General features: G+C 34.4%; 1 protein-coding gene across 3 annotated transcripts; it reads left to right on the top strand.

Moving 5' to 3' along the window:
• The first annotated feature begins 5,889 nt into the window (after window positions 1-5,889).
• LOC114182080 (uncharacterized) lies at window positions 5,890-19,938 on the top strand. 3 transcript variants are annotated; one of them, XM_028068831.2, is made up of 13 exons: window positions 5,890-6,149; window positions 6,538-6,788; window positions 7,244-7,376; window positions 7,480-7,582; window positions 9,520-9,643; window positions 11,690-11,755; window positions 15,217-15,255; window positions 15,467-15,547; window positions 15,681-15,728; window positions 18,151-18,201; window positions 18,291-18,359; window positions 18,833-19,081; window positions 19,487-19,938. In XM_028068831.2, exons 2-13 carry the CDS (start codon window positions 6,639-6,641, stop codon window positions 19,733-19,735), a joined length of 1,362 nt encoding a protein of 453 aa, XP_027924632.1. In that variant the 5' UTR covers window positions 5,890-6,149; window positions 6,538-6,638; the 3' UTR covers window positions 19,736-19,938. The 3 variants fall into 3 exon arrangements, with proteins under 3 accessions (XP_027924632.1, XP_085528594.1, XP_027924633.1); XM_085672468.1 differs by having other exon boundaries at window positions 5,909-6,023; XM_028068832.2 differs by lacking the exon at window positions 5,890-6,149 and adding an exon at window positions 6,232-6,252.
• Window positions 19,939-20,681: the final 743 nt, after the last annotated feature.

The raw sequence follows: 20,681 nt of genomic DNA, 5'->3' as shown, positions 1-20,681 counted from the left end.
TCAAGCGACGTCGCTTGTCGTTGCATTGATGCCTCATGCTGCTGCATCATCGTTGTGCTTTTCTGCGTCATAACAACCACCATTGCTTCTATAGCCTTGACAATATCATGTGCATCGCCTTAAGAGGATTGAGAGGTCCTACGATGAGGTGTCATAGTTCACTAGCACACAGAAAATCACTTGGTTAGGCTTGATAAGACCTAAGGAATGACCGCTCTGATACCATAAATGTAACGTCTCATTTAATTAATAAGCGTAATTAAAAGAAATGCCACACACAAATAGTACAATAGCGCAGTCTTGGGGTCATTAACGCAACCCCTACAAAGTTAGGCACACCACGATGCCAACAGAAAACCAATTGAAAAGTCTAACAGATGAAGGTAGAGTAATAAAGCATAACGCAATACATGGGCCATAACCCTAAAGGAAAGCCCAATAAGAACTAAAGTCCAGTCCATGCAGACTATGCAGCGGAACCATCACCTCCTTGTTGCCCACGGGTGTTCCTCGCATCTGCTCACATCAACCAGTTGATGATCATCGCAAAAGAGAGTACCACATAGTAGAACGCACAACAATAAAAGTAGGGTAAGTTAGAGCACAAAAGATTTCATCCATACAATCAGATATATTTTCACAATCTCATATACACATATCAATCAAGCATGTTATGACTTCTCAAACAATACACTAATACACAATTCAACTCATCTGGATACATATAACCTGGTCAGATTCAGCGGATGCTTGCGCTTGTGATGGATACCTCTGCTCATCCCCGAGCTGCTCACCCCCGAGCTATGTGTTACAAGTGTTACAATTAATCAATTTCCCTCACACACAAGGTTAGCCCTTAATTAATTTCAGGCTTCCTGCTACTCTCACCATAGGAGTCAGTCCGCTCTAGGTGAGACTAATTGACTCCTTAGAGTGTCAGGATGCAACCTTACCTTAAATCCTTACCAAGTTATACAGATGGGGCACCACCATGGACAACCACTAACAGGGGTCGTGGAATTACGTCTCGACCACTGAAGGACGACCCTGAAGTCTCACCTAGAGACTCCAAGGGATTACGCACTGACCACTTACCAACATATATAAACAACCAAGAATACACACATACATCATGCATAGAAACTTCATACCAATACCCATAACCAACCCTCATTTATCACATGTCGAACCAGTACCAACTCGTTGTTACCAACCATGGGAAAAGTGTCTCCCCTCATACCAATATTATGCCACTGAATTACCAACCATCAATGTTCATCGTTGTTTATGCCAGATTTGTGACCACATATATATCCAACCTCTCATGTATAATTCACATAAGATCATGCCAAACTCACCATTCACTACATGTAAGCCTCCCCTCATCATATATACTCATTCCCATCATGCCATCATACAATAATCCAATTAATTACATGCCAAACATCCAAGAACGGAAAAGAAATGCCAAACTAGACCGCACTCTCGCCTAGCCCCTCGCTCAGGCAGAGGAGTCTCGCCTAGGCGAGAGAGACTCTTGCTCAGGTGAGCTCTCTTCGCCTAGGCGAGGGATCGAAATCCTGGAATAGTGGCCTATGCACTGTCTCGCTTAGGCGAGACCCTCCTCGACTGGGCGAGATGCTCGCTCACTCAAATTGAGCTAGTCGCCTGAGCGACCCCTCGTGCGAGAAAGCCTGGGCGAGCCCCTGCTCATCTCGCCTAGGCGAGGCAAGCTCGCTTGGGTGATATTATCAGTCCTCACCCACTGTTCACTCGCATAACAAACCAAAACCAAGCCAAACAATGCAACAATACATTTCACCTACTCATAGCAGTATATAGATCATTAAATCGCATGAAAAATACATAAGCAAACATGGATGTCAACGATTTCACGAAAACCCTAACTTCCCGTACTTGGAAAGGGGTTACACGAGGCTTCGACATTGAACCACGGAGCACAGCAACTCGAGAGATAGACTTGGAAATTGGAGGAACAACGGGACAGTAGAAGAACAGAGTCATTATGGAACCCTAAATGGAGGAATACTAAAAAGGAGCTTTAGGGAGTAAAGGTATGAGATTGAGAATCACTTACATGGAGCAGAAAATAATACTGAGCTTTGAGCGGACTTGTTCGAGGCGAGGAAGCAAACCCTAGCAGAGCTCTATTGGCGTAGTTGAGAAAGACGACTTTAAATCTGTGAATGAGTGAGAGTGAGTGTGTTAGGGCATATTAGGGTTTGGTTTTATCCTTTGGGCTAGCCTTTAGGCCCGTTACATTAGGGCAACCCTTTTTATTTAAGGCAGAAAAGGAAAACAAATATATTGGGCCTTACAGTACTAATGAGCAAATAACAGTGTCACTACTGTTATAATTTTGAAGAAAGTTACAAATTTTTGGTTGGAACTTCAATCAAGTAAATTTTGTTTACTTTCAACTCTTAGGTTACCTTATTTTCTTGTATGAGTGAAAGAAAGTTGTTAAGTTTTAGGTAGTATTCGTTTGCATTGATTTTACAAATCCACTGATTTGCACAGATGGATTTTTGTTACTTTTCATGTTCCATTGCAATGATTTAGAAGCATATACGACGACAGATTTAAGGGATAGAATAAAATTTCCATCCACGCTAAAATGCGAAGATTTGCAGAAATAATAACTAATTTTACCATTTTAACTATCTCTTATATTTTTTTCTTTCACAATATTTCAAATATTAATAATTACAAATTATATTATTCTTAAATTATAATTATAATATATATTATTAATAATTATATACAATTATTATTATTATTATTATATTATATAAATATATGTAACCGGTTACATAATATATATAATAACATATATTATATATGTTATGTAAGCGTTACATATATTTATATATAATAAAATAATAATAATAATAAATAATATATTTATATATATATATAATAATTATTAAAATTAATAATGTATATTTATAATAATAAATAATAATTTATATATGTCTAATAATTTATTAATAATATATATAATAAATAATATATAATAATAATAATAATAATATTAGTTATTAACTACTAATTTTAAATAATAATAATTATTTAAAAGTAATTATAATAATCTAATAATTTATTTTTGTATTAATTTTTATTAGTTATTTAAATGATTGTTTTTAAAATGTAATATTTTTAACTAATTTAAAAATTGTTTAATATATTTTTATATTAAGAGTATTTTAGTAATTACTAAATTTTATCTATTATAATTTTGGCTTAAATATACATTTGGTCCCTATTTTCGTCAAAATTATTCAATTTAGTCCATATTTTCATTGTTTGGTCAATTTGGTCCTCATTTTTTGTAAAATTGCATTCAATCGAGTCCTTTTGTAAACTGTGTTAAAATTGTTAACGGAACAGTGACACGGTGGAACTGTATAGCTGACGTGACTCGTTATGCATTTTTGTTGGCAGTTTGTTTATTTAATTTTAACAATTCAGAAAAAAATAATAATTACGTTAAGTTAAGTGCAGCGAGGGTCAATTGTGCAACAATAGAAAGGGGAAAAATTAGGGTTCATAGGCACGAAATCGAAATTAGGGTTCTTGAGAAAGGGGAAAATATTTGCTGAAATCTTCTTCCACTGCATTCTACTTCGATACATTCAACGAGGTTCGTGGGTGAAGTTCGTCTTGAAGCAGTTCGAAGGATTAGAGCATCAACGAGGTTAGTTGATTGTCAATATTCTTCGAAGTTCTTGCCACTCGAACCACTGCAACTTCTCCACATTTGTAAATGGGGATTATACCCATACCCTTGGAACCACGAATATGAGACCCATTGCAACTTGGCTGCCCCCAACTATTACAACAAGAGGAGGAAGACGAATGGTGACGAGACATACCTCACAAATAGGATTTCAAAATCACCAACTGAATTGTGCACACGTTTCTTGCTGGCCAGCCACAAATTTCCTGCAAACCCTAATTTCTTCCCCAATTGGATTTCATTCACTTTTAACCTACAACGGCCATAAAAAGGAACAGTGTCAGCGCGACTGCAAAAATTTGACACGTACTCCAAACAGTTCTACTGTGTCATTGTTCCGTTAACAATTTTAACACCGTTTTCCAAAAGGACTCGATTGAATACAATTTTACAAAAATGAGGACCAAATTGACCACACAACGAAAATAGGGACCAAATTGAATAATTTTGACAAAAATAGGGACCAAATGTATATTTAAGCTTATAATTTTTTATTTTATTTATCACATCAATCAAATCTTTCACTAACTTTCATAGAATTTATCTCCAAATCCATTCATTATATCTCTAAATTCACTCAAAAAAACACAAAAATTTATCTACTCAAATCTACACAAATCCATCTTTCCACTCTCCCCCATATCCACTCCCCCATACGAACACAACCTTAGGGATGAAGGAACATATCATGTTTTTACTTTGATTGATTCTATGGAACTTATGTTACTAAGTTTTCTTGTCTTGGATCCTTAGTCTTGATAATCAACCGTAACAAAGTGAATATGTAATTCAATTTAGATTTTTTTTTTCACTTATTTATATTCTTCTTATTGAATGATTTTATTTTTAATAATTAAGGAAAGTCCAAAAATGACTTAATAACGATTTGATGATTCTATATTGATTGGATTGTCAATGATTTATACCGAAAGTAACCCTCTTAACTTTTGTACGAAAAATTGTTTAATTAATAATTTAGTTCCCTTTGTTTCATTTTGGTCTTTATTTTTTATTTTTTTTACTTAATTGAATCTCTATTTTTAAAAAAAAGACTCAATTGAATTTTTATTTTTGTTAAACAAATTTAATGTGGTTAAATTGACGTTATCACAATTTGAAGATACCATGTATTAAAATCTGAGTCTGCCACGTGTCAAAATTTAGGTTATGTTTTACTTGAAAGTGTCACATATTAAAATCAAAGGATTTTCAAGATAAAGAGTGACCTAAATTTTGACATGTGACACTTTTAAATTGTATTAACACTAATTTAATGAAATAAATTATATTGAGTATGTTTTAAAAAATTAAGAACTTAATTAAGTAAAAACATATATAATAATAAAAATAAATGGAAATCTAAATATAGAAACCAAATTAATAATTAATTTTTTATTTTAAATATTCACATATTTAAGTTATTCTCATTGAATGTTTTATCTTTACGAATAATTAAGAAAAGTCTAAATATGAGTTAATAACGATTTGACTTTGTTTTATGTCTAATTCTATCTTATTGTGTATTTAAGTGATGAACTGATGATTCTATATAAATTGGATTGTTGGTGAAGTATACCGAAAATAATCCTCTCTGTACTGAAAAATCAAATATAACTACAAACCAAAATATTTTGGGTTGATCCTATGCTAAGACTGTATAGAAATGCCAAATATAGTCGTGTAATACATATTAATAATAGAAACATAATGATTGATGCCACATAATAAAAATAAATGACAAAGTTGCATTCCAAGTTTATTGGAAACGAGTGTGAGAGTGGTTTCCATTTGATTTACCAACAATGTGAGCCATATGGTTGATTTGCAGTGGCTCAAATTAAAAACATTTAATGATAAATTGTTTGAATAATGAATAGTGAAAATATTCTTACATCTATAATTGTTAAAAATAATATTTATTTATTTAGTCAAAAGATACTTTCTAATGTGTTATAATTTTATTTTATTTTATCAGCTTTTTCTTCTAAATCCAATATGAATGGAGAAATGTTCTTTTCATTTCTTTATATCTTTTTCAGACTGAAAATTAGAAATCATCTAATTTATATATTTTCTTACTTTTTTTCTTCTTTTTGCTTTTTGAAACAGTGAACATGAATGGATTGGAAGAGAGTGCATTCTTATTATTATTTGTTAAATTTATGAAATAAATTCTTATATTTAAATTCAAAAGAGAAAAAGAAGAGGGTAGTGGAGCTATCTGTAACGCGGGGAAGAAAGAGGGCATGGGTGATGAAACAAGGTAGAACAAATTGAGAAAAAAGTTCGATCAATTTAGGGTTAGGGTTTGTCTACGCGTCAAATACAGTCACATAAATCCAACGCGGATTCCCCAAATTGGTGAAGCCACAAATCACTGCCTTGCTAGGTTTTCCCAATTCTTAAACTCTTTCCAATCAATTTATCATTTCCTTCTCTATTTTCGGTATGCATCTGGGAAATTTCCAAATGGGGAACTTTTGTGAGCATAGGTGATTCAATATATATGTGAATGATTGCTCTTTAAATGCCTTAACACTCTCTGTTTTGGGTCCCCAAATTTAAATTTTTCCTCTGGGGTATTGAAATTGTGCTATGCAGTGCCTTTGTGTGTGGGTTGTGTTGAGATACTTAAGGCATTTAATATTTTTAATTTTCTGTGTGTATTATTGCCTGTGTTGATAGGTGATAAAGCATTTGAATTTGTGCATTTTGGTTGTGTTGGTAGGGGATACAACATTTGAATTTTCACATTGTGTGTGCGTGGTATGTTTTAGCTTCACAGGACCGTGGTTTCAAACCTAGAGACAGAAAAACGGGGTGGCGTTGGAAGACTCAAACACAGTGGAAATGTTGGGGGAATAGTATATGAGTGGAAATGAGTAGATTGTCTTTCAGGCCTCGACCACTTGACATCCACAAGAAGCTCCCCATTGTCAAGTCCATCAAGGACTTTGAAGACGATGAGGCACCTGCTTCTACCCGGAATTCCCAATTGTTACGTGCTGTTCCTGAGGTTGAACATGAGGTATGGACTGTTCGTGGTTTTTTGTCATTGCACCCGGTTTTCCAGAATTGTGTTTGTTAACTATTTGGTGTATGCTGCTCTGTATTTATCAATTATTTTGTATCAGTGTTATAGTAGTTTCCAGCTACATGCAAGACGTACTCCGCGTCAAGGCAATGAGTTTTACACTCTATCTCACTAGCTCTTCCCCTTGTTCAAATAGAAAAGATGTTCACCATGTTAACGTAGACTGTTCATATTTAATTTATTAAGTCATTATTATCTGATAACGATATGTTAGTGTAAATATTTTGCAGATTAGAAAGCCTTGGTAGTTGAAATGTCAAATATTTAGGGACTAATCATGGATGTGGCTCCTCTATCAAAAACTGATTGTAGGAAAGGAACCACTTGATAATGTGTTTGTGGTTGAAATATTGTTGCTTTTATCAGTAATTTCTATTTATTATTCTTAGGTACATCATCAAACCCCCAGCAAGAAATTGGCTGCGGAAATACCTACTCCTCAGTTTGTTATTGTGGATACATATGAAAGGGACTATTCTTGCACTTTCTCTCAACCAACTTCCTATTTGCGGGCAAGAGGAGGTACTGCCACTTCTTAGATCATTTAGTTATATTAAAAAATAATTTTGGAAAGTTCTTTTGTAAATTCCAATTCCTGTACTGAAAGTTCTTTCATTTATTACAGCTCGGGCCGAGATTGGAGAGTTTGTTGAGTATGACTTAGATAATGAAGATGAGGATTGGCTTTACCATTTTAATAAAGAGAGGAAGATTTTGGCACCTGAAATGTAATGTTTTGTTCTTATTTTCGGCTTTATTCTTTAATTTATTTATTTGTGGGTCATAGTGGTTTGTTTCAGTTTAATGGTATTAATCTTTATAAGTTGTTTGTTGCACTGTAGAGTCTTAGACATTGAAGGATATAATAGAGGGAATAAAGGCAATTTAGGGCAAAAGCAATGGCCAGACACCTTCGTCCTTTCTCTCCCTCAAAATCAGTATCACATGCTGTAGAAGACAATTTGAAAACGAAAGTAGAGTACTGATTGTTGTAGACAAGCAAAAGCAAAACTAGGGCAAACCAAAAGAGAGAAATAGATGCTGTAGAAATATACAAGCACTAAAATAGAGGTTACACTAAGAACAAACAAATACAAAAGTGAGAGCTATTATCAAACAAGTGAGGTGTAGGAAATGCAGCTGCCATGCAGCCAAACAAGAGTAGCAAACCACAATGGGCAAAACAAGGCTAGTGTATCCATCAAACTACAAAAGGATGCAACAGATCAATTACAGTCACCAAACAGCAGCATATAGCAATTGGGACACACATCCAAACAAGAGGATCCTCCAAATGAGTTCGAAAGCAAAGTAGGGAGAGCCAAGCAAAACTAGAAATAGTAAGCTGATGTCGACTATTTCTTTAGAAGAAAAATTAACCAACCAGGAAGAAGGGAGAGCAAAATGATGAAGCAAGAGGTAAATAGTGCTAGGTAAAGAGGTATAACCAACCAAAAGCCTATGGGAGCAATAGGTGAGGAGATACATGGGGTTGATATGGCAAAAAAGGCGAACTCCAAATTTTAAGGAGGTTAACAATGCTTAGTGATGGGACAGATCGAAGAGGATTGTACTACATTGATATTATGGAGTTTTATGTATTGAAGGCTAGAACAGGGAGAAGAGGCAGTTTGTATAATATTCTATTAGGTGGTGAAATATATTAAAATGTATTGATGTGCTTGATATGTTCATTAAACTTAGACGGCTAACTCATAGTCCTCTAATTAGGGTAACAAGTCATGATAAGATAAGGAAATATGGTAACTAATTCTAGGAGAAAATTAAGAAATAGGGAAGATAAACCCAGAGGATAAATTAAGTTATTCTAAGATACGATAGGATAATGTCTTGTGTTCCAACATATATCTGCTGCTTTTTTTTTCTTCCATTTTTTATTAAATGCATTATATATTCTAGACCTCTTAAAATTAGGGCATCCTATTGATCATGGTTTATTTGAATTTGTTAACTACCATCATTGGCTTTTTTTATTTTACATATAAGTAGATGTAGGGTTGATTTGAAAGAGCATATTTACAACTTATGTAAGTATAGTTTATGACATAAGCACTGGTATTAGTGTTTGTTAGAGTTCATGGAAATGACTCATTATATGTCCATAAGCTGTTTTCTGCTTATTTCTACAGGCTTTCCTGGATAACTTATGAAAACAACTTATAACTTAATACTTATATGAAAACAGTTTAACCCTATCTTTTCTTTGATTATAGAAACAACTTATATATAAGCACGCACTTGATTAGTACTTATTCAACAAGTGCTCAACTACGTTGTTTATCTGAACGCACCCTTAGAAATCTTAAACAAAATAGCATTATGTTAAGGAGAGGCAAAAGCAAGACAATGCGAATTCTATGTAAACTAGTTGTTTGTGGTTAAGACATTCAACATAATGATTTTGTTAGTGTTTAAACGTGTTTCTGTTTAATTTTGAGTTTGACCTAACATTTCACCAACTTGAAAGTCTTGTGTTGCAGCCCAACAAGTATACCTTTTTCCTCTGTTTGGTTTGCTCAATTCTTATTTCATTTTGTTTTTGGTTGTTTCACTTTTCATGTCATCTTGTATTGTTAATATAAGATATGCTTCAGATATGGCACACTTTTTCTTTCAGCTTTCATTTAATTTATTTGGTGGATAGGTTTGAGAGTCTTCTTTTCAAGTTGGAGGTATTGGATCATAAAGCTCGTGAAAGAGCTGGACTTATAACACCTACTCTTGGTTCACCAATTCCTGTGCAACTACGGCTTGATACTGCAATTGAGGTCAAAATAATTTATTGTGTCTTCACCTGTTCATAATCCATCTTGAATAAGTTTTTTGTTTTTTGTGCTACAGTTACTAAGAATAGGCAGTTGTTCCGCCGGTTCTTGAATGATTAGTCATTAATGTAGGAGCTAGGAAGTATGTTTTTTTATATCTATAATGGAGGGAACATAATTCACTGAACTCTTTTTGTGTTTTCTTTCTTTGCGAATCGAGAACCTCACTTGGACTTTCCCCTAACCCTATGAGAAATAAAGTTTACAAGAACCAGAAAAGGGTTATGCATCCTGACCAAAACATGATATCTTGAAAAACTGTTAGCAGGACATACCAGAAATATAAAAATCCCAACCTTCATGGACCATTTTATTGTGAAATTAATGTGAACTGATTTAAGGAATTGATTGACTATATGTTCAAAGAAGAAAGTCCTTTATATTTGAAAAACCTATTGAATGTGATGGAAGTCTTTTACTTTATGCGAAAACCTAAAATGCTAGGATCTGGAACTATTTAAGAGCAAGAATGTACTTGAACTATTTAAGAAAATAAAATATTATTTATTTGATAATCATCAAATATGTAATAATTAAAGCCTTTAAAAAAGGAAATAAAAATATGTTGAAATGAATACGAATAGTGTGAAAATATTTTTTTCTAATTGCTATGGAATTGAGAATATTTTTAATCCTAATAATTTTCTATTTACAACTTTCCCCTTCAAGTTGGTAAATGAATATCAATCATTTCCAACTTGCCTACAAGATTCTAGAATTTTCCTTGTGGAAGTCTTTAGTGAAGATGTTTGCTATCTGAAATCCTGGATGAACATGAGTTGTAACCATTAGGTCCCTGTCAAGATTATATTTGATGAAGTTCCTGTCAATTTGGATATGAAGAGTTTTTTTTTTTTTTATCAGCAATAACAAATATAAATTGAAATGGGGCAATAGGGTTGCCCCAACCCTTGTAAGAATGCAGCTAACAGGAAAGAGGTAAAAAGGAAGAGAAAAAAAAAAAAAACAGAAGGTACCCACCTCAAGGATACCTTTCCCAACAAACAAAACTGAAACATATACCACCCACTATTATCATACCCACAAAATTCCTAACAAAGACAATTCCAGCCAAAACACATAACCCTTGGTAAGGGAATCTAGAATCTGGATATAAGTTAATTACAAATTGTGTTGGGTCATGAGAGGCCTCAGTTGGCAACAGAATGGCTTACTGGCCTGTATTATCTTCTAGGATTGACATTCCAAAAGAGCCAATGAGGATACAAGCTGAGCCATTTGCATCACAAACAGGGACCAACAGAATATTCTTTGTACCACTTCCACCAACTATCCTGCATAAAGAACACTCACAAGTAGAGAAAATAGGTGCTGGGTGCTGTTTGTACTAGCCCTTGGGTGTTAGTAAAATCATACAGAGTAAAGCACCAAGATAACCGTTCTCTGTGACTAATTTGCCTATATTAAAGTAGGAGTAAACATCTAAGGACATAAACACCATCGGAGTAAGAGAAAGTGGCTTTTGAATACTTATTCATGATCTAGGCCCATGCTCTAATCTGTGCTAACATGAAAACTGTGTAGTGAAAGTGGACCGGATTCTTCTTGCTAGATGTTTATACACTGTTTTTGAAACCCAAAATCTCAATGCTCTTGAAAAGACAAATCATGGATATTTCCTGTTATTCAAGTGTTTTCCTTTCAAGGATCTGAATGTGAAAACTTAACATTTTATGTGAATGATGAAGGTGTAGATTTTAAGGTTAATATTATTTGTGGATTTGTACAGTTTTTATGTTAGTTGAAAACTACGACAGGATTTAGAAGTCTTTTTTAATCTGATTTGACATACATGATGCTGATGAATTATTGATTTTCTTCAAAGATTTCCATATCTAGGTTATTATCTATTAACTTTGTCAAATTTCAGAATGCTTTTGTTGGCATTGTTCTGCAATACAAATCTTATATTACTTTGCTTATGTCGTGTTGTTGGGCTTAATAAAAGTTATCTCCTTTATTTATTAGGCCTTACAAGCGCAGGGCTTCAAATATCCACTTATCCAGTCTGTATATGATTATTGGAAAGAGAAGGTATGGAATCAATATCATGTTATCATCACTTACATGAGGGGCATGCCTCTTTTTTATCTATATATAACTTTGTGAATTACTTTCAATAACGATTTTCATTAGGAATATGGGATCTGTACTGTACCCGGTCTTCATACTTCTGTTGGGATGACGAACTGGGTGAAGTGGGTGTGGGTTTGACTATGCCCATCCTCATTCTTGAAATAAAATTTCATACCCATCCCTGTTCCCAATACTCGATGGACATGAAATTTGTGTCATCACCATCCTTGTCGGATATACTTGTACACGTGTCCCTACAACCCACATATTTATTTTATAGTAAACAAAAATCTAAGCAAAGAAAAATGATATTAAGAATTCAATGTCAAAAGATGTACATTTTCTTCTCTTCAATGCCAAATAAGAATGAAAAAAATTATAATTATATAAATTTCAAAATAAAGTACCAAATAGACAAAATGCCTTAGTAATTTAAAATGAGCATGGGTGCGAGGATTGAACAAATATGTACATATTCATTCTCGTCCTTGTCCCTTATTTAAAAAGTTGGGTATTACTTATATACCCATACTCATGTGCGGTCAATTTAGAGCATTTTAAAAAGTTCGTTATTAACTCATATTTGCCATCTCTAATTCTTAGAGCATTTTAGAGAGAGAGAATTAAACTGAGAATGAATTTTTTCATTTCATTCAACCAAACAGAATTCAGAGGCAGGAGTTATATTGGCTGCCCTCGTTGGTGCATATATACAAAGGGTGATAACAGACTAACAAACTATTACAGCTGGCAACAAAGAATATTCTGTTTTAAAACAGAATGAAATATGCATATTTATGCTGTAATCCCATCCCCCTCAAACTCAAGGTGAATATTTTTCAGAAAACCCTTTCACATTGAGTTTGCCTTTTGGCTGGAGAAAGAGGCCTTGTCAGCACATCTGACCATTTGATCCAAGCTGGAATGTGGAAAAATCTGATGTTATATCCATAGAACTTTTTCTTGAAGATAAAGTACATGAGTCTCCATGTGTTTGGTCCAACTGCGAAGAAGATTGTAAGCTATATCTACTGCACTTTAATATCACAGTGCCGAACATGAGTAAAGAAAGGAACTTGAAAGTTCCTATAACAGAGCCTGAACCCGGCAACTCAGCTTAAGTCTATGCTGCAATAATTAGCCTCTGTGCCAGGTCTGGCAATAACCTGTTGTTTCCTTGACCACCAAGTAATCAAGTTAGGTTCCAAGTAGATGGCAGAACCAAAGGTAGATCTTTTGACATAAATGTCAGAGGACCAGTCAGCATCACACATAGCTGTGACCATTAGGTCAGCAAACAGCAGCTGGTTGCATGTGAAGATCATGAGAGAGAGTTCCCATAAGATACCTTAGAATTCTTTGATAGCTACTGAGTGAGAGTCTATGGGGTTTTCCATGAATTGGCAAATTTAGTTAACTTCAAAACTTACTTCAGGCCTTGTGACAGTAGTTACTGCAGGGAAGCAATTACATATCTATAATGGGGTCAGATCCTGAAACAAGTTACCTCTTTAGAGAACTTGTAGGAGAGAAGAAATAGGTTGGTTGAGCTTCAACCGTTTTGGTCCTGTGTTATAGGTCTTTAATGTATTTTCTTTGAGTCATAAAAGGAGACATGTCTGCTAGATGTTTGATCATAATGCCCAAAAAATAGTCCAAATAGTCCAACTGTTTGAGAGAAAATGTTTTAGTCAGGTTGATTGTTGATTTTCTGGTTCAGATGACGTGAGCTGCCAATAATGATAATTTCATCTACATAAACCAAGATGAAAATAGTGAGTTTGATGCTTGTATTTGAACAGATAGAATCACATTTACCAGATTGAAATCCAAACTGAATGAGGGGAAACTTGAGTTTGTCAAACCACAGCCTTGGTGCCAGTTTTAGGCCATAAAGTGCCTAGTTTAGCTTCCAAACAAGAGATCTGTCTCCAACTTCAAATCCTTGGCGTTGCATCATGTAGATTGTTTCTTTTAAGAAAATCATTAAGGAAAGAGTTATTCACATCCAAGTGAAATAACTGCCAATTATTAGCAAAGGCATGGATGATGATGAGCCTGATGGTAATAGGATTAATAACAGAAGAAAATGTTTCATTAAAACTAAACCCATGGGCTTGATGAAATCCCTTAGCCACCAACCGAGCTTTTTATTTGTTTGTGGACCCATTTGCATTTTCTTTAACCCAAACCACCCTACTGTTGTTCTATCAGAAGGCAAGGGAGCTATGATTGAGAAATAGAGAAGGTTGAAGTCTGGATTTTGAAATCCAGACTTTGACCTGGTTTGCATGGGATGATTATTACAGTTCTGGGATCAGTTTCAGTGTGTGCAAGAGTGGGTGAAGAGCTAGACTCCATTTGTGATTGATGACTCAGGTGCAGGAGTATTTTGAGCACTATGACTTGGTTTGAGATTCATCCACAAGAGCCTCAAGTTGTTGGAGCAGTCTTGAATATGCTTTCAATGACTGAAACTAATGGTGAATAATCTTGAGGTAATCCTTCCAAAGTCACATCAAGATTTTGTTAACGTTGCACGGTATTTCCTACCCCTGGTAGCTCATCAACAATGTTCTTGATATGAGACAAGAACTCCTGCATCATTTTCCTGTCCCGAGAGGTTGCTCAAAGATCAATGCGAAGTAGATGAGCATGCACATTGATCTGCATGTGAAAGGACTCTCAAATTTTGTTGCATGCTTGATGCTATTGAATTGAGCCTTTGTGTTGCTGTTATGCCATAATGAATGCTATTTAGATATCTATGTCCTTTTTTGTGATTTCACTGAGTTTTACATTGTCTTTCTCTACCTTTAATTATTAAGGTATCCTCCATTTGATAGACTGTTTCGATAGGGGCTTTTATTAGTTTTATCCTCACCTGTCCCAATGATCTCAAGCTAGATGTACCATCATTTGGCCAGTGGATGCTACCTCTACTTTCTCTCATGCATTTATTCCCTATCGTGTTTTCTATTTTCGCCAACATTCCCCAGTTGGGGATGGTAGACGGTAGTGGACATCTGAAGCCTGCCACACGATATGGATGATGTTGCAGGTAAATAGTGTAAGCATGGTGGATGAGTTAAAGTCTACTAAATAAATTAAATAACAAAACTAATGACTCTTGTGATCACTGGAGTTGAAACGAAGAAGAAAAAACATCAGAAAAAATAGACATGATGAGGTTGTGATGAAAAAGAATGAAAGAAAGAAAATAAAAACGAGGACAGGAAAAACAAAAGAAAGGGAATAATGGAAGAAGAATATCTTTGTGCCTAAGTTGTGCTACAAAGTATACTATGGCGCTGTGTATTCATGCTATCTAAACTATAGTTGGTAAATTTTTATTTGCTTTTATTCGTCAGTATATGACAAGAATATCTTTTCCCTTGTTTGCATGATTTTGCCGGCAGCGAGAACGATGGCAAAAGCCTGTTTTGCGACGTTTGCAGGTTAGACTTTAGAACATTATAATGAATATATTATTTTCCTGTTATTTTAGTCTGTAGTTTGCAGCTAACTATTGTACTCGATGTTTTTTGTTTTTATTTGTTTTTCCCATGGGGGAGGGGTAGTGGGCCTACATCTATGCTTGTTTGCATAAAATAGTATGCTGGGCTAGCCCATTATGAAGAATTTTGACAAACTGCATTTTGCATACAGCCACCTCCACCGGTTAACGACACCAACCCATATAATGTCTTTCGGCCAAGGGAGAAGGCCCACAGGCTTCACACAAGAAGGGTAGGTGGAAAACTTGGCACATGTTTTCATTGTTCTTCAGTGTTGGGTAAATGCTTTTCCCTGAAAGGCATGAGTTTATTCAAGACGTCAAATGGTTTTTGGTTGACTTAAACCTATACATTTTTCTTTTCAGATGCAAAGGAGGGAGAACAATGTGCAGTCATTTGAAAAGCTTCGCCAGGTCAGCTCTTCAAATTTGATTATGATTCTTAGGCTTCTATTAAAGTTAGTAAAATTGAATTCGGATCTACACTTTTTGGGCGGGTCTGGTTAAGTGTGAGATAATGATTTTATGAACTTGTGGTTTACCCTTCCGCTATGAATTATTATTTCAAAGAATGGAAGTCTTAAAAGTTTTCAATGGAGTAGAGGTTTCTTTCCCCTAATTATTGTTTCATAGAATGTTGAGTTTCTTGAAAGATTTGTGACCTGTGTTCCATGTGGTTCTAATCAAGTTTCTCCTGATGATTATACAGAAATCTGCATTCTTTGTATAAATATAATTGTGTATATACGTTGAGTGAAAGTAATATTTCCTCACTTGAAAGTTTAGTAAAATCATCTTTGCATTGTCATGATCTTTAATCTTTTACTGTATCTCTCTCATTCACTGTTAAGAGCTCAACTTTTGAGAAAAAAATGTTGTAAAAGTCACCAGTCTGAAACCCATCAGTTTTTGTGGTTGTAAGTAGAATTGTTGTCATTGTAGTCAAGGTTGTCAAACTTGAGAGTTTATGTAAACTCGTGAGAGTCCAATAAACTCGTGAGAGTCTAGTAAACTTGGATTGTAAACTCGAATCGTAAACTCGCAAGAGTTTACTTTGGCATGAAAAAAGAAAAAAATTAATATAAACAACTTCCTAATTCAAATAAGTTCACAAAATTATATAACTTAAAAGTAGTTTAAACAAATAATATGAGAATGTCCTTGTATTAGTATCCACTTAATGTGATCCATTTCTAGACGTAATGGTCTAATTTTAGTTTTTCACTACAAAATTAAAAAATAAACCCATAATAATCATAACTTGCACCGTGGAGAGTGTCCATTGAGAGGCTTGCCACTTCCTCAGCCTATTTATTTCTTTTGCACCTCCCTAATTATTTACCACTCTACCCTAAAGTAAAAAGATAGCCCTATTTTTGTTTTTTTAACACCCATTCTAGCCCCAAAGTAAAAAAAACCTAATTTTCATTCCCATCTCCTGCGCCGCCCCACACCTATGCGATGACCTTTCTGAAAGGAAAAGAAGCTCACGCACTCCAACAGCCAAGACGTCGGCGATGGCTCTGTTTGGGAGCTCTGCATAGAGTGATGCGACCAAGGACGACTACCAGATGATGATCGACGACGAGTGCAATGGTGAGAGAGAGTGACGCGATGGCAAGTGGGTGATGCAGCTTAGGAGAACGAAGAAGAAGGGGCTTAATAATCAGGTGAATCTTACCCTTCCAAACGACTTTGTTTGGCTTCAAAATTTTCCAGTCGCCAAAACACTACAAACTCACGAGTTGGATGATTCAACCGGTTTCACATCCGATTCTACGATTCTAGTTAAAAAACGAGTTTGCTTCCGAGTTGACTCGGAAGCCATGAGTAGGAATGTAAAATCGTCCGAGTTAACGAGTTAACTCGCGAGTTTGATAACCATGATTGTAGTACAACAAATTAATAGGATAGTAGGGGCTTGGAACGATCTTGATTTAAGCAAAGAAAAGGAACCTATTCAAGTTATACGTATCCAATAATTTAGTGTGTTCCTTTGCTTGCTTGATATTGTTTGTTTGGTATACAAAAGTTCTCATCTAACTGAACTGTCATTTGTCATGAATTTTCTTTTGCTCACGTGCTTCAATGAAAAATCCATTTAGTGGATAAGACAACTTGCAGATAGATTAATGAGATTGAGCAATCTGGTGTTGAAGTAGGTTCTAATTCACTTGAAAAAGAAACATAATTTGGAAATGGAAACACAAGTTTTAGCTTATGGTTTCTCTTGGAAATCACACATAAATGACTAAATTATAATATGTAAAAATACAAACCTCAACTTGCAAGCTGATTTTATAAGATAGAGTTAGGTTTAAATTCCACTTTCATATATAGCATTTAAGCCTATCCTAGTAAGGTTTATTGAATCTGTCATGTCACCTGCTATAGGACCACCCAAAAATATCTATTTCTATGCTCAGGATGTCTAGTCCTCAATATGAAGGGGTGTGTATTGGGGATCTCAAATCAACTAGAGATGTGACTAAATTATGATATAAAAGTAGGTGCAAAACTCATCTTGCAAGCTAATTTTTAAAGTCAAGTTAAGCCTAAGACCTACTTTCTAATTACTTACTTCGATCTGTTTATACAATAGATGATATTGCTGCTATTCTGGATATAATTGTCAGTTATAATAAAAAAATGATTTGATTTTATTAGTTCATTTCATTGTTGTTTAGAAATGTTGATGTAAAAACTGTTAATAATTCATATTGTCTTTTTAAAGAAATCAATGGCTTAGGAAATATATTTCTTTCTTTCGAATTAGAGTGTGTCTGATGCAATATATAGTACTTGAAAAGATATTTGAAGCTTTGACTGCAAACAGGTCAGGCGCAACCTTGACCAAGCTAAGAGCTTGTTGGAAGCTTTGATCAAGGTGTGACTTCCAAGTTATTTTTCATTGTCATACCATATTTCTATCCTGTTTGTTTTCAATCTTATTGTGTTGAATACAATCATGACCAGAGGGAGGAGAAAAAAAGAGAAGTAATGGAGAGTGAAGTTACATTGCAAAGGATGCAAATGAAGTACAAGGTATGGATGTCCTTTTGAATGTTTATTGTCTTCAATCTGCTGACAATTTAGAGCTGATCATTAGTGTTAATTCCCCTTTTTGGATGGAATCTGGACTGGATTGCTTTTTTCTTTGGTTGAGTTAGAATACAAAACCTTTTCGTATATTTTGAGACCCATTGAACATAGTGAAAAACAATGAGAATTTATTTACTCTTGTTTGTTTTTTTGGCTATTACCTTAAGTATGGCATCTGCTAATCAGAGTTGTCATAAGCAAACTCCATGTTCTAGTTCTTAGTGGTTGACTAAGAAGGCTGAAAAAAGAAAAAAAACGTAAGAATTTGTATATAACTATGCAATTTGATGCACTTTGCTGGATCTATTTTATAATTTAATAGCGCTGTGTACTCTTGGATATTGTTTCTTTTGCTTGTCAATATTGTGAAGTAGATTTTTTGAACCTATGAACCAATGTGTGATTTTCTATTTCAGCATGAAACCGAATTTTTGGAAGACAACTTGGCACTCTCTGGCTTTACTCCCTTCTCTTCCAAGTTTGTTTCAAGCGAAGAAGAATATTTCGATTCCGATGATGTCATGACAAACCGCCTTCCTCGAACACGGTCTACTGCAGTACAGGGTTTGCCTTCCCATGACACCAACCTGCCCATGGTTACTGCAGCTAGCACAAAGCAAGAGTTTAGGAGGAGATATGTCCCGCATGGATGGCCTCATAAACTGGTATTTATTTCATTATCTATCTACCCATCTATCCAGAAAGAATTGTATCATGTGAGTTCACACGAAGAGCAATTCTTGACAGTATAATCCTAAATGAATAATGAAATTATAGATTTATGTTAAGCACCTAATATGATTGCATGCCCAAGAATAACCCATTTCACTACATTGTTTTTAAAGAGTTATTCGTACAACTCAACATTTTATACACCAAACCTTTGTGTTTATCTCTCCATCACATATCATTCATTACACTTTGTATTTCTGTTGTCAAATTTGTTGTACTAGTTGTGGTACAAATACAATTTGTCTTTGCGAAGTGTCCTCTCCCCTTCCATTTTTGTACACGTCCTCGTAGTTCTACATGGTTGTTGATGAGTTCTTGTGTGGGATGGGATTATGCAGGATCCACTTGAGCCAGTTTTATTGTTCACTAAACCTCTACTTCCAGATAAGTTGGCCATGGCAGGCATTATGCCACCGGATTCTATTGCAACAAATGGGGTGTCGTCGACATCATATAGATTTCGCGGGCGAATGGGTAGAGGTGGTCGGATAATATTTGACCGGTGGAATCCTCTTATGCAAACTCCAATTGACTGTGGTAATTCTTATTATATGCCTCCAAAACCACGACCTTCAACATGTAACTAATTTGTTTTTGTTATCTGATGCTAAAATGGTACCTTTCCTGTTGGTTAGAATTTAATTGATAATCACTGGGAAGGTGCAATGTTGCAAAGGAAACTTGTAAACATGATTTAGGCCTGTAAGTTTTTCTCTTCTTTTTCTAGGTACAAGGTCATTCAAGTATTTTTCATTGGGGGCAGTGAAGCTAGATGCATTTTGTATTGATATATCTTAGAGTTTCCTCTCCCTTGGCTCATGCAATAGATTTTTCATTTTTTTTTTCTGTATAAAGGAAATGAAATAAAGCTTTCAAAGAACCAAAATAACACTTTCAAAATAAATTCACATGATAACATCTGAATTTACTCATGATTTCTAATAAATTCACATGATAACATCTGAATTTACTCCATATCTTTTTAGAGGCTTTTCAAATTGTGTTTTTCCTGAATCTGCTGGGTTTGCTTATATTGTTTTTCTGTTGTTCCTTCAAAATATATTGATGATATTTTTTAAATATTAATATAATGTATCTTTAATGTTCAATAAAAAAACATAAAAAAATTTAATAGAGAATCTGAACCCAGTTTTCTCTCAAAATAAACTACTGCTGTTTTCAGACATTTTATGTAATGTAAATATGAAAACATTTTTATGCTGCCAAACAACATATTATAAAGGTAATTTTTTTTATTATATGTACGATCCATCAGTTAGATGACAATGTTAGTTTATTTGAAAGAAAATGATATTTTAATCCATTTTTTTGACACATTTTTAATTCATTGCTTTAATCATTATTAAATTATTTCTTTTGATTTTTTTAGTGATGTAATGTGATGATTTAATGGTGATTGAAGTAGTGGGTTAAAAATGGGTCAAAAAAAGTGGGTTAAAATATCATTAGTCGATGTACTTTAATTTAAGTTTATATTTTTGTTATTTATCTAACATATACTACTTTTACACC

This window comes from Vigna unguiculata, chromosome 4, assembly GCF_037176805.1.
Source record: "Vigna unguiculata cultivar grain cowpea cultivar isolate G323 ecotype 2 chromosome 4, ASM3717680v1, whole genome shotgun sequence".
NCBI classification, from domain to species: Eukaryota; Viridiplantae; Streptophyta; class Magnoliopsida; order Fabales; family Fabaceae; genus Vigna; species Vigna unguiculata.
This window is presented reverse-complemented; position numbering and strand designations above follow the sequence as displayed.

Bases quoted from the DNA above. Each gene is read 5' to 3' on its own strand.
- LOC114182080 (XM_028068831.2), top strand. From the start codon at position 6,639: ATGAGTAGATTGTCTTTCAGGCCTCGACCACTTGACATCCACAAGAAG. The intron at 15,548-15,680 runs GTAGGTGGAAAA...TTTTCTTTTCAG, and splicing joins ACAGGCTTCACACAAGAAGG to ATGCAAAGGAGGGAGAACAA. The intron at 15,729-18,150 runs GTCAGCTCTTCA...GACTGCAAACAG, and splicing joins CATTTGAAAAGCTTCGCCAG to GTCAGGCGCAACCTTGACCA.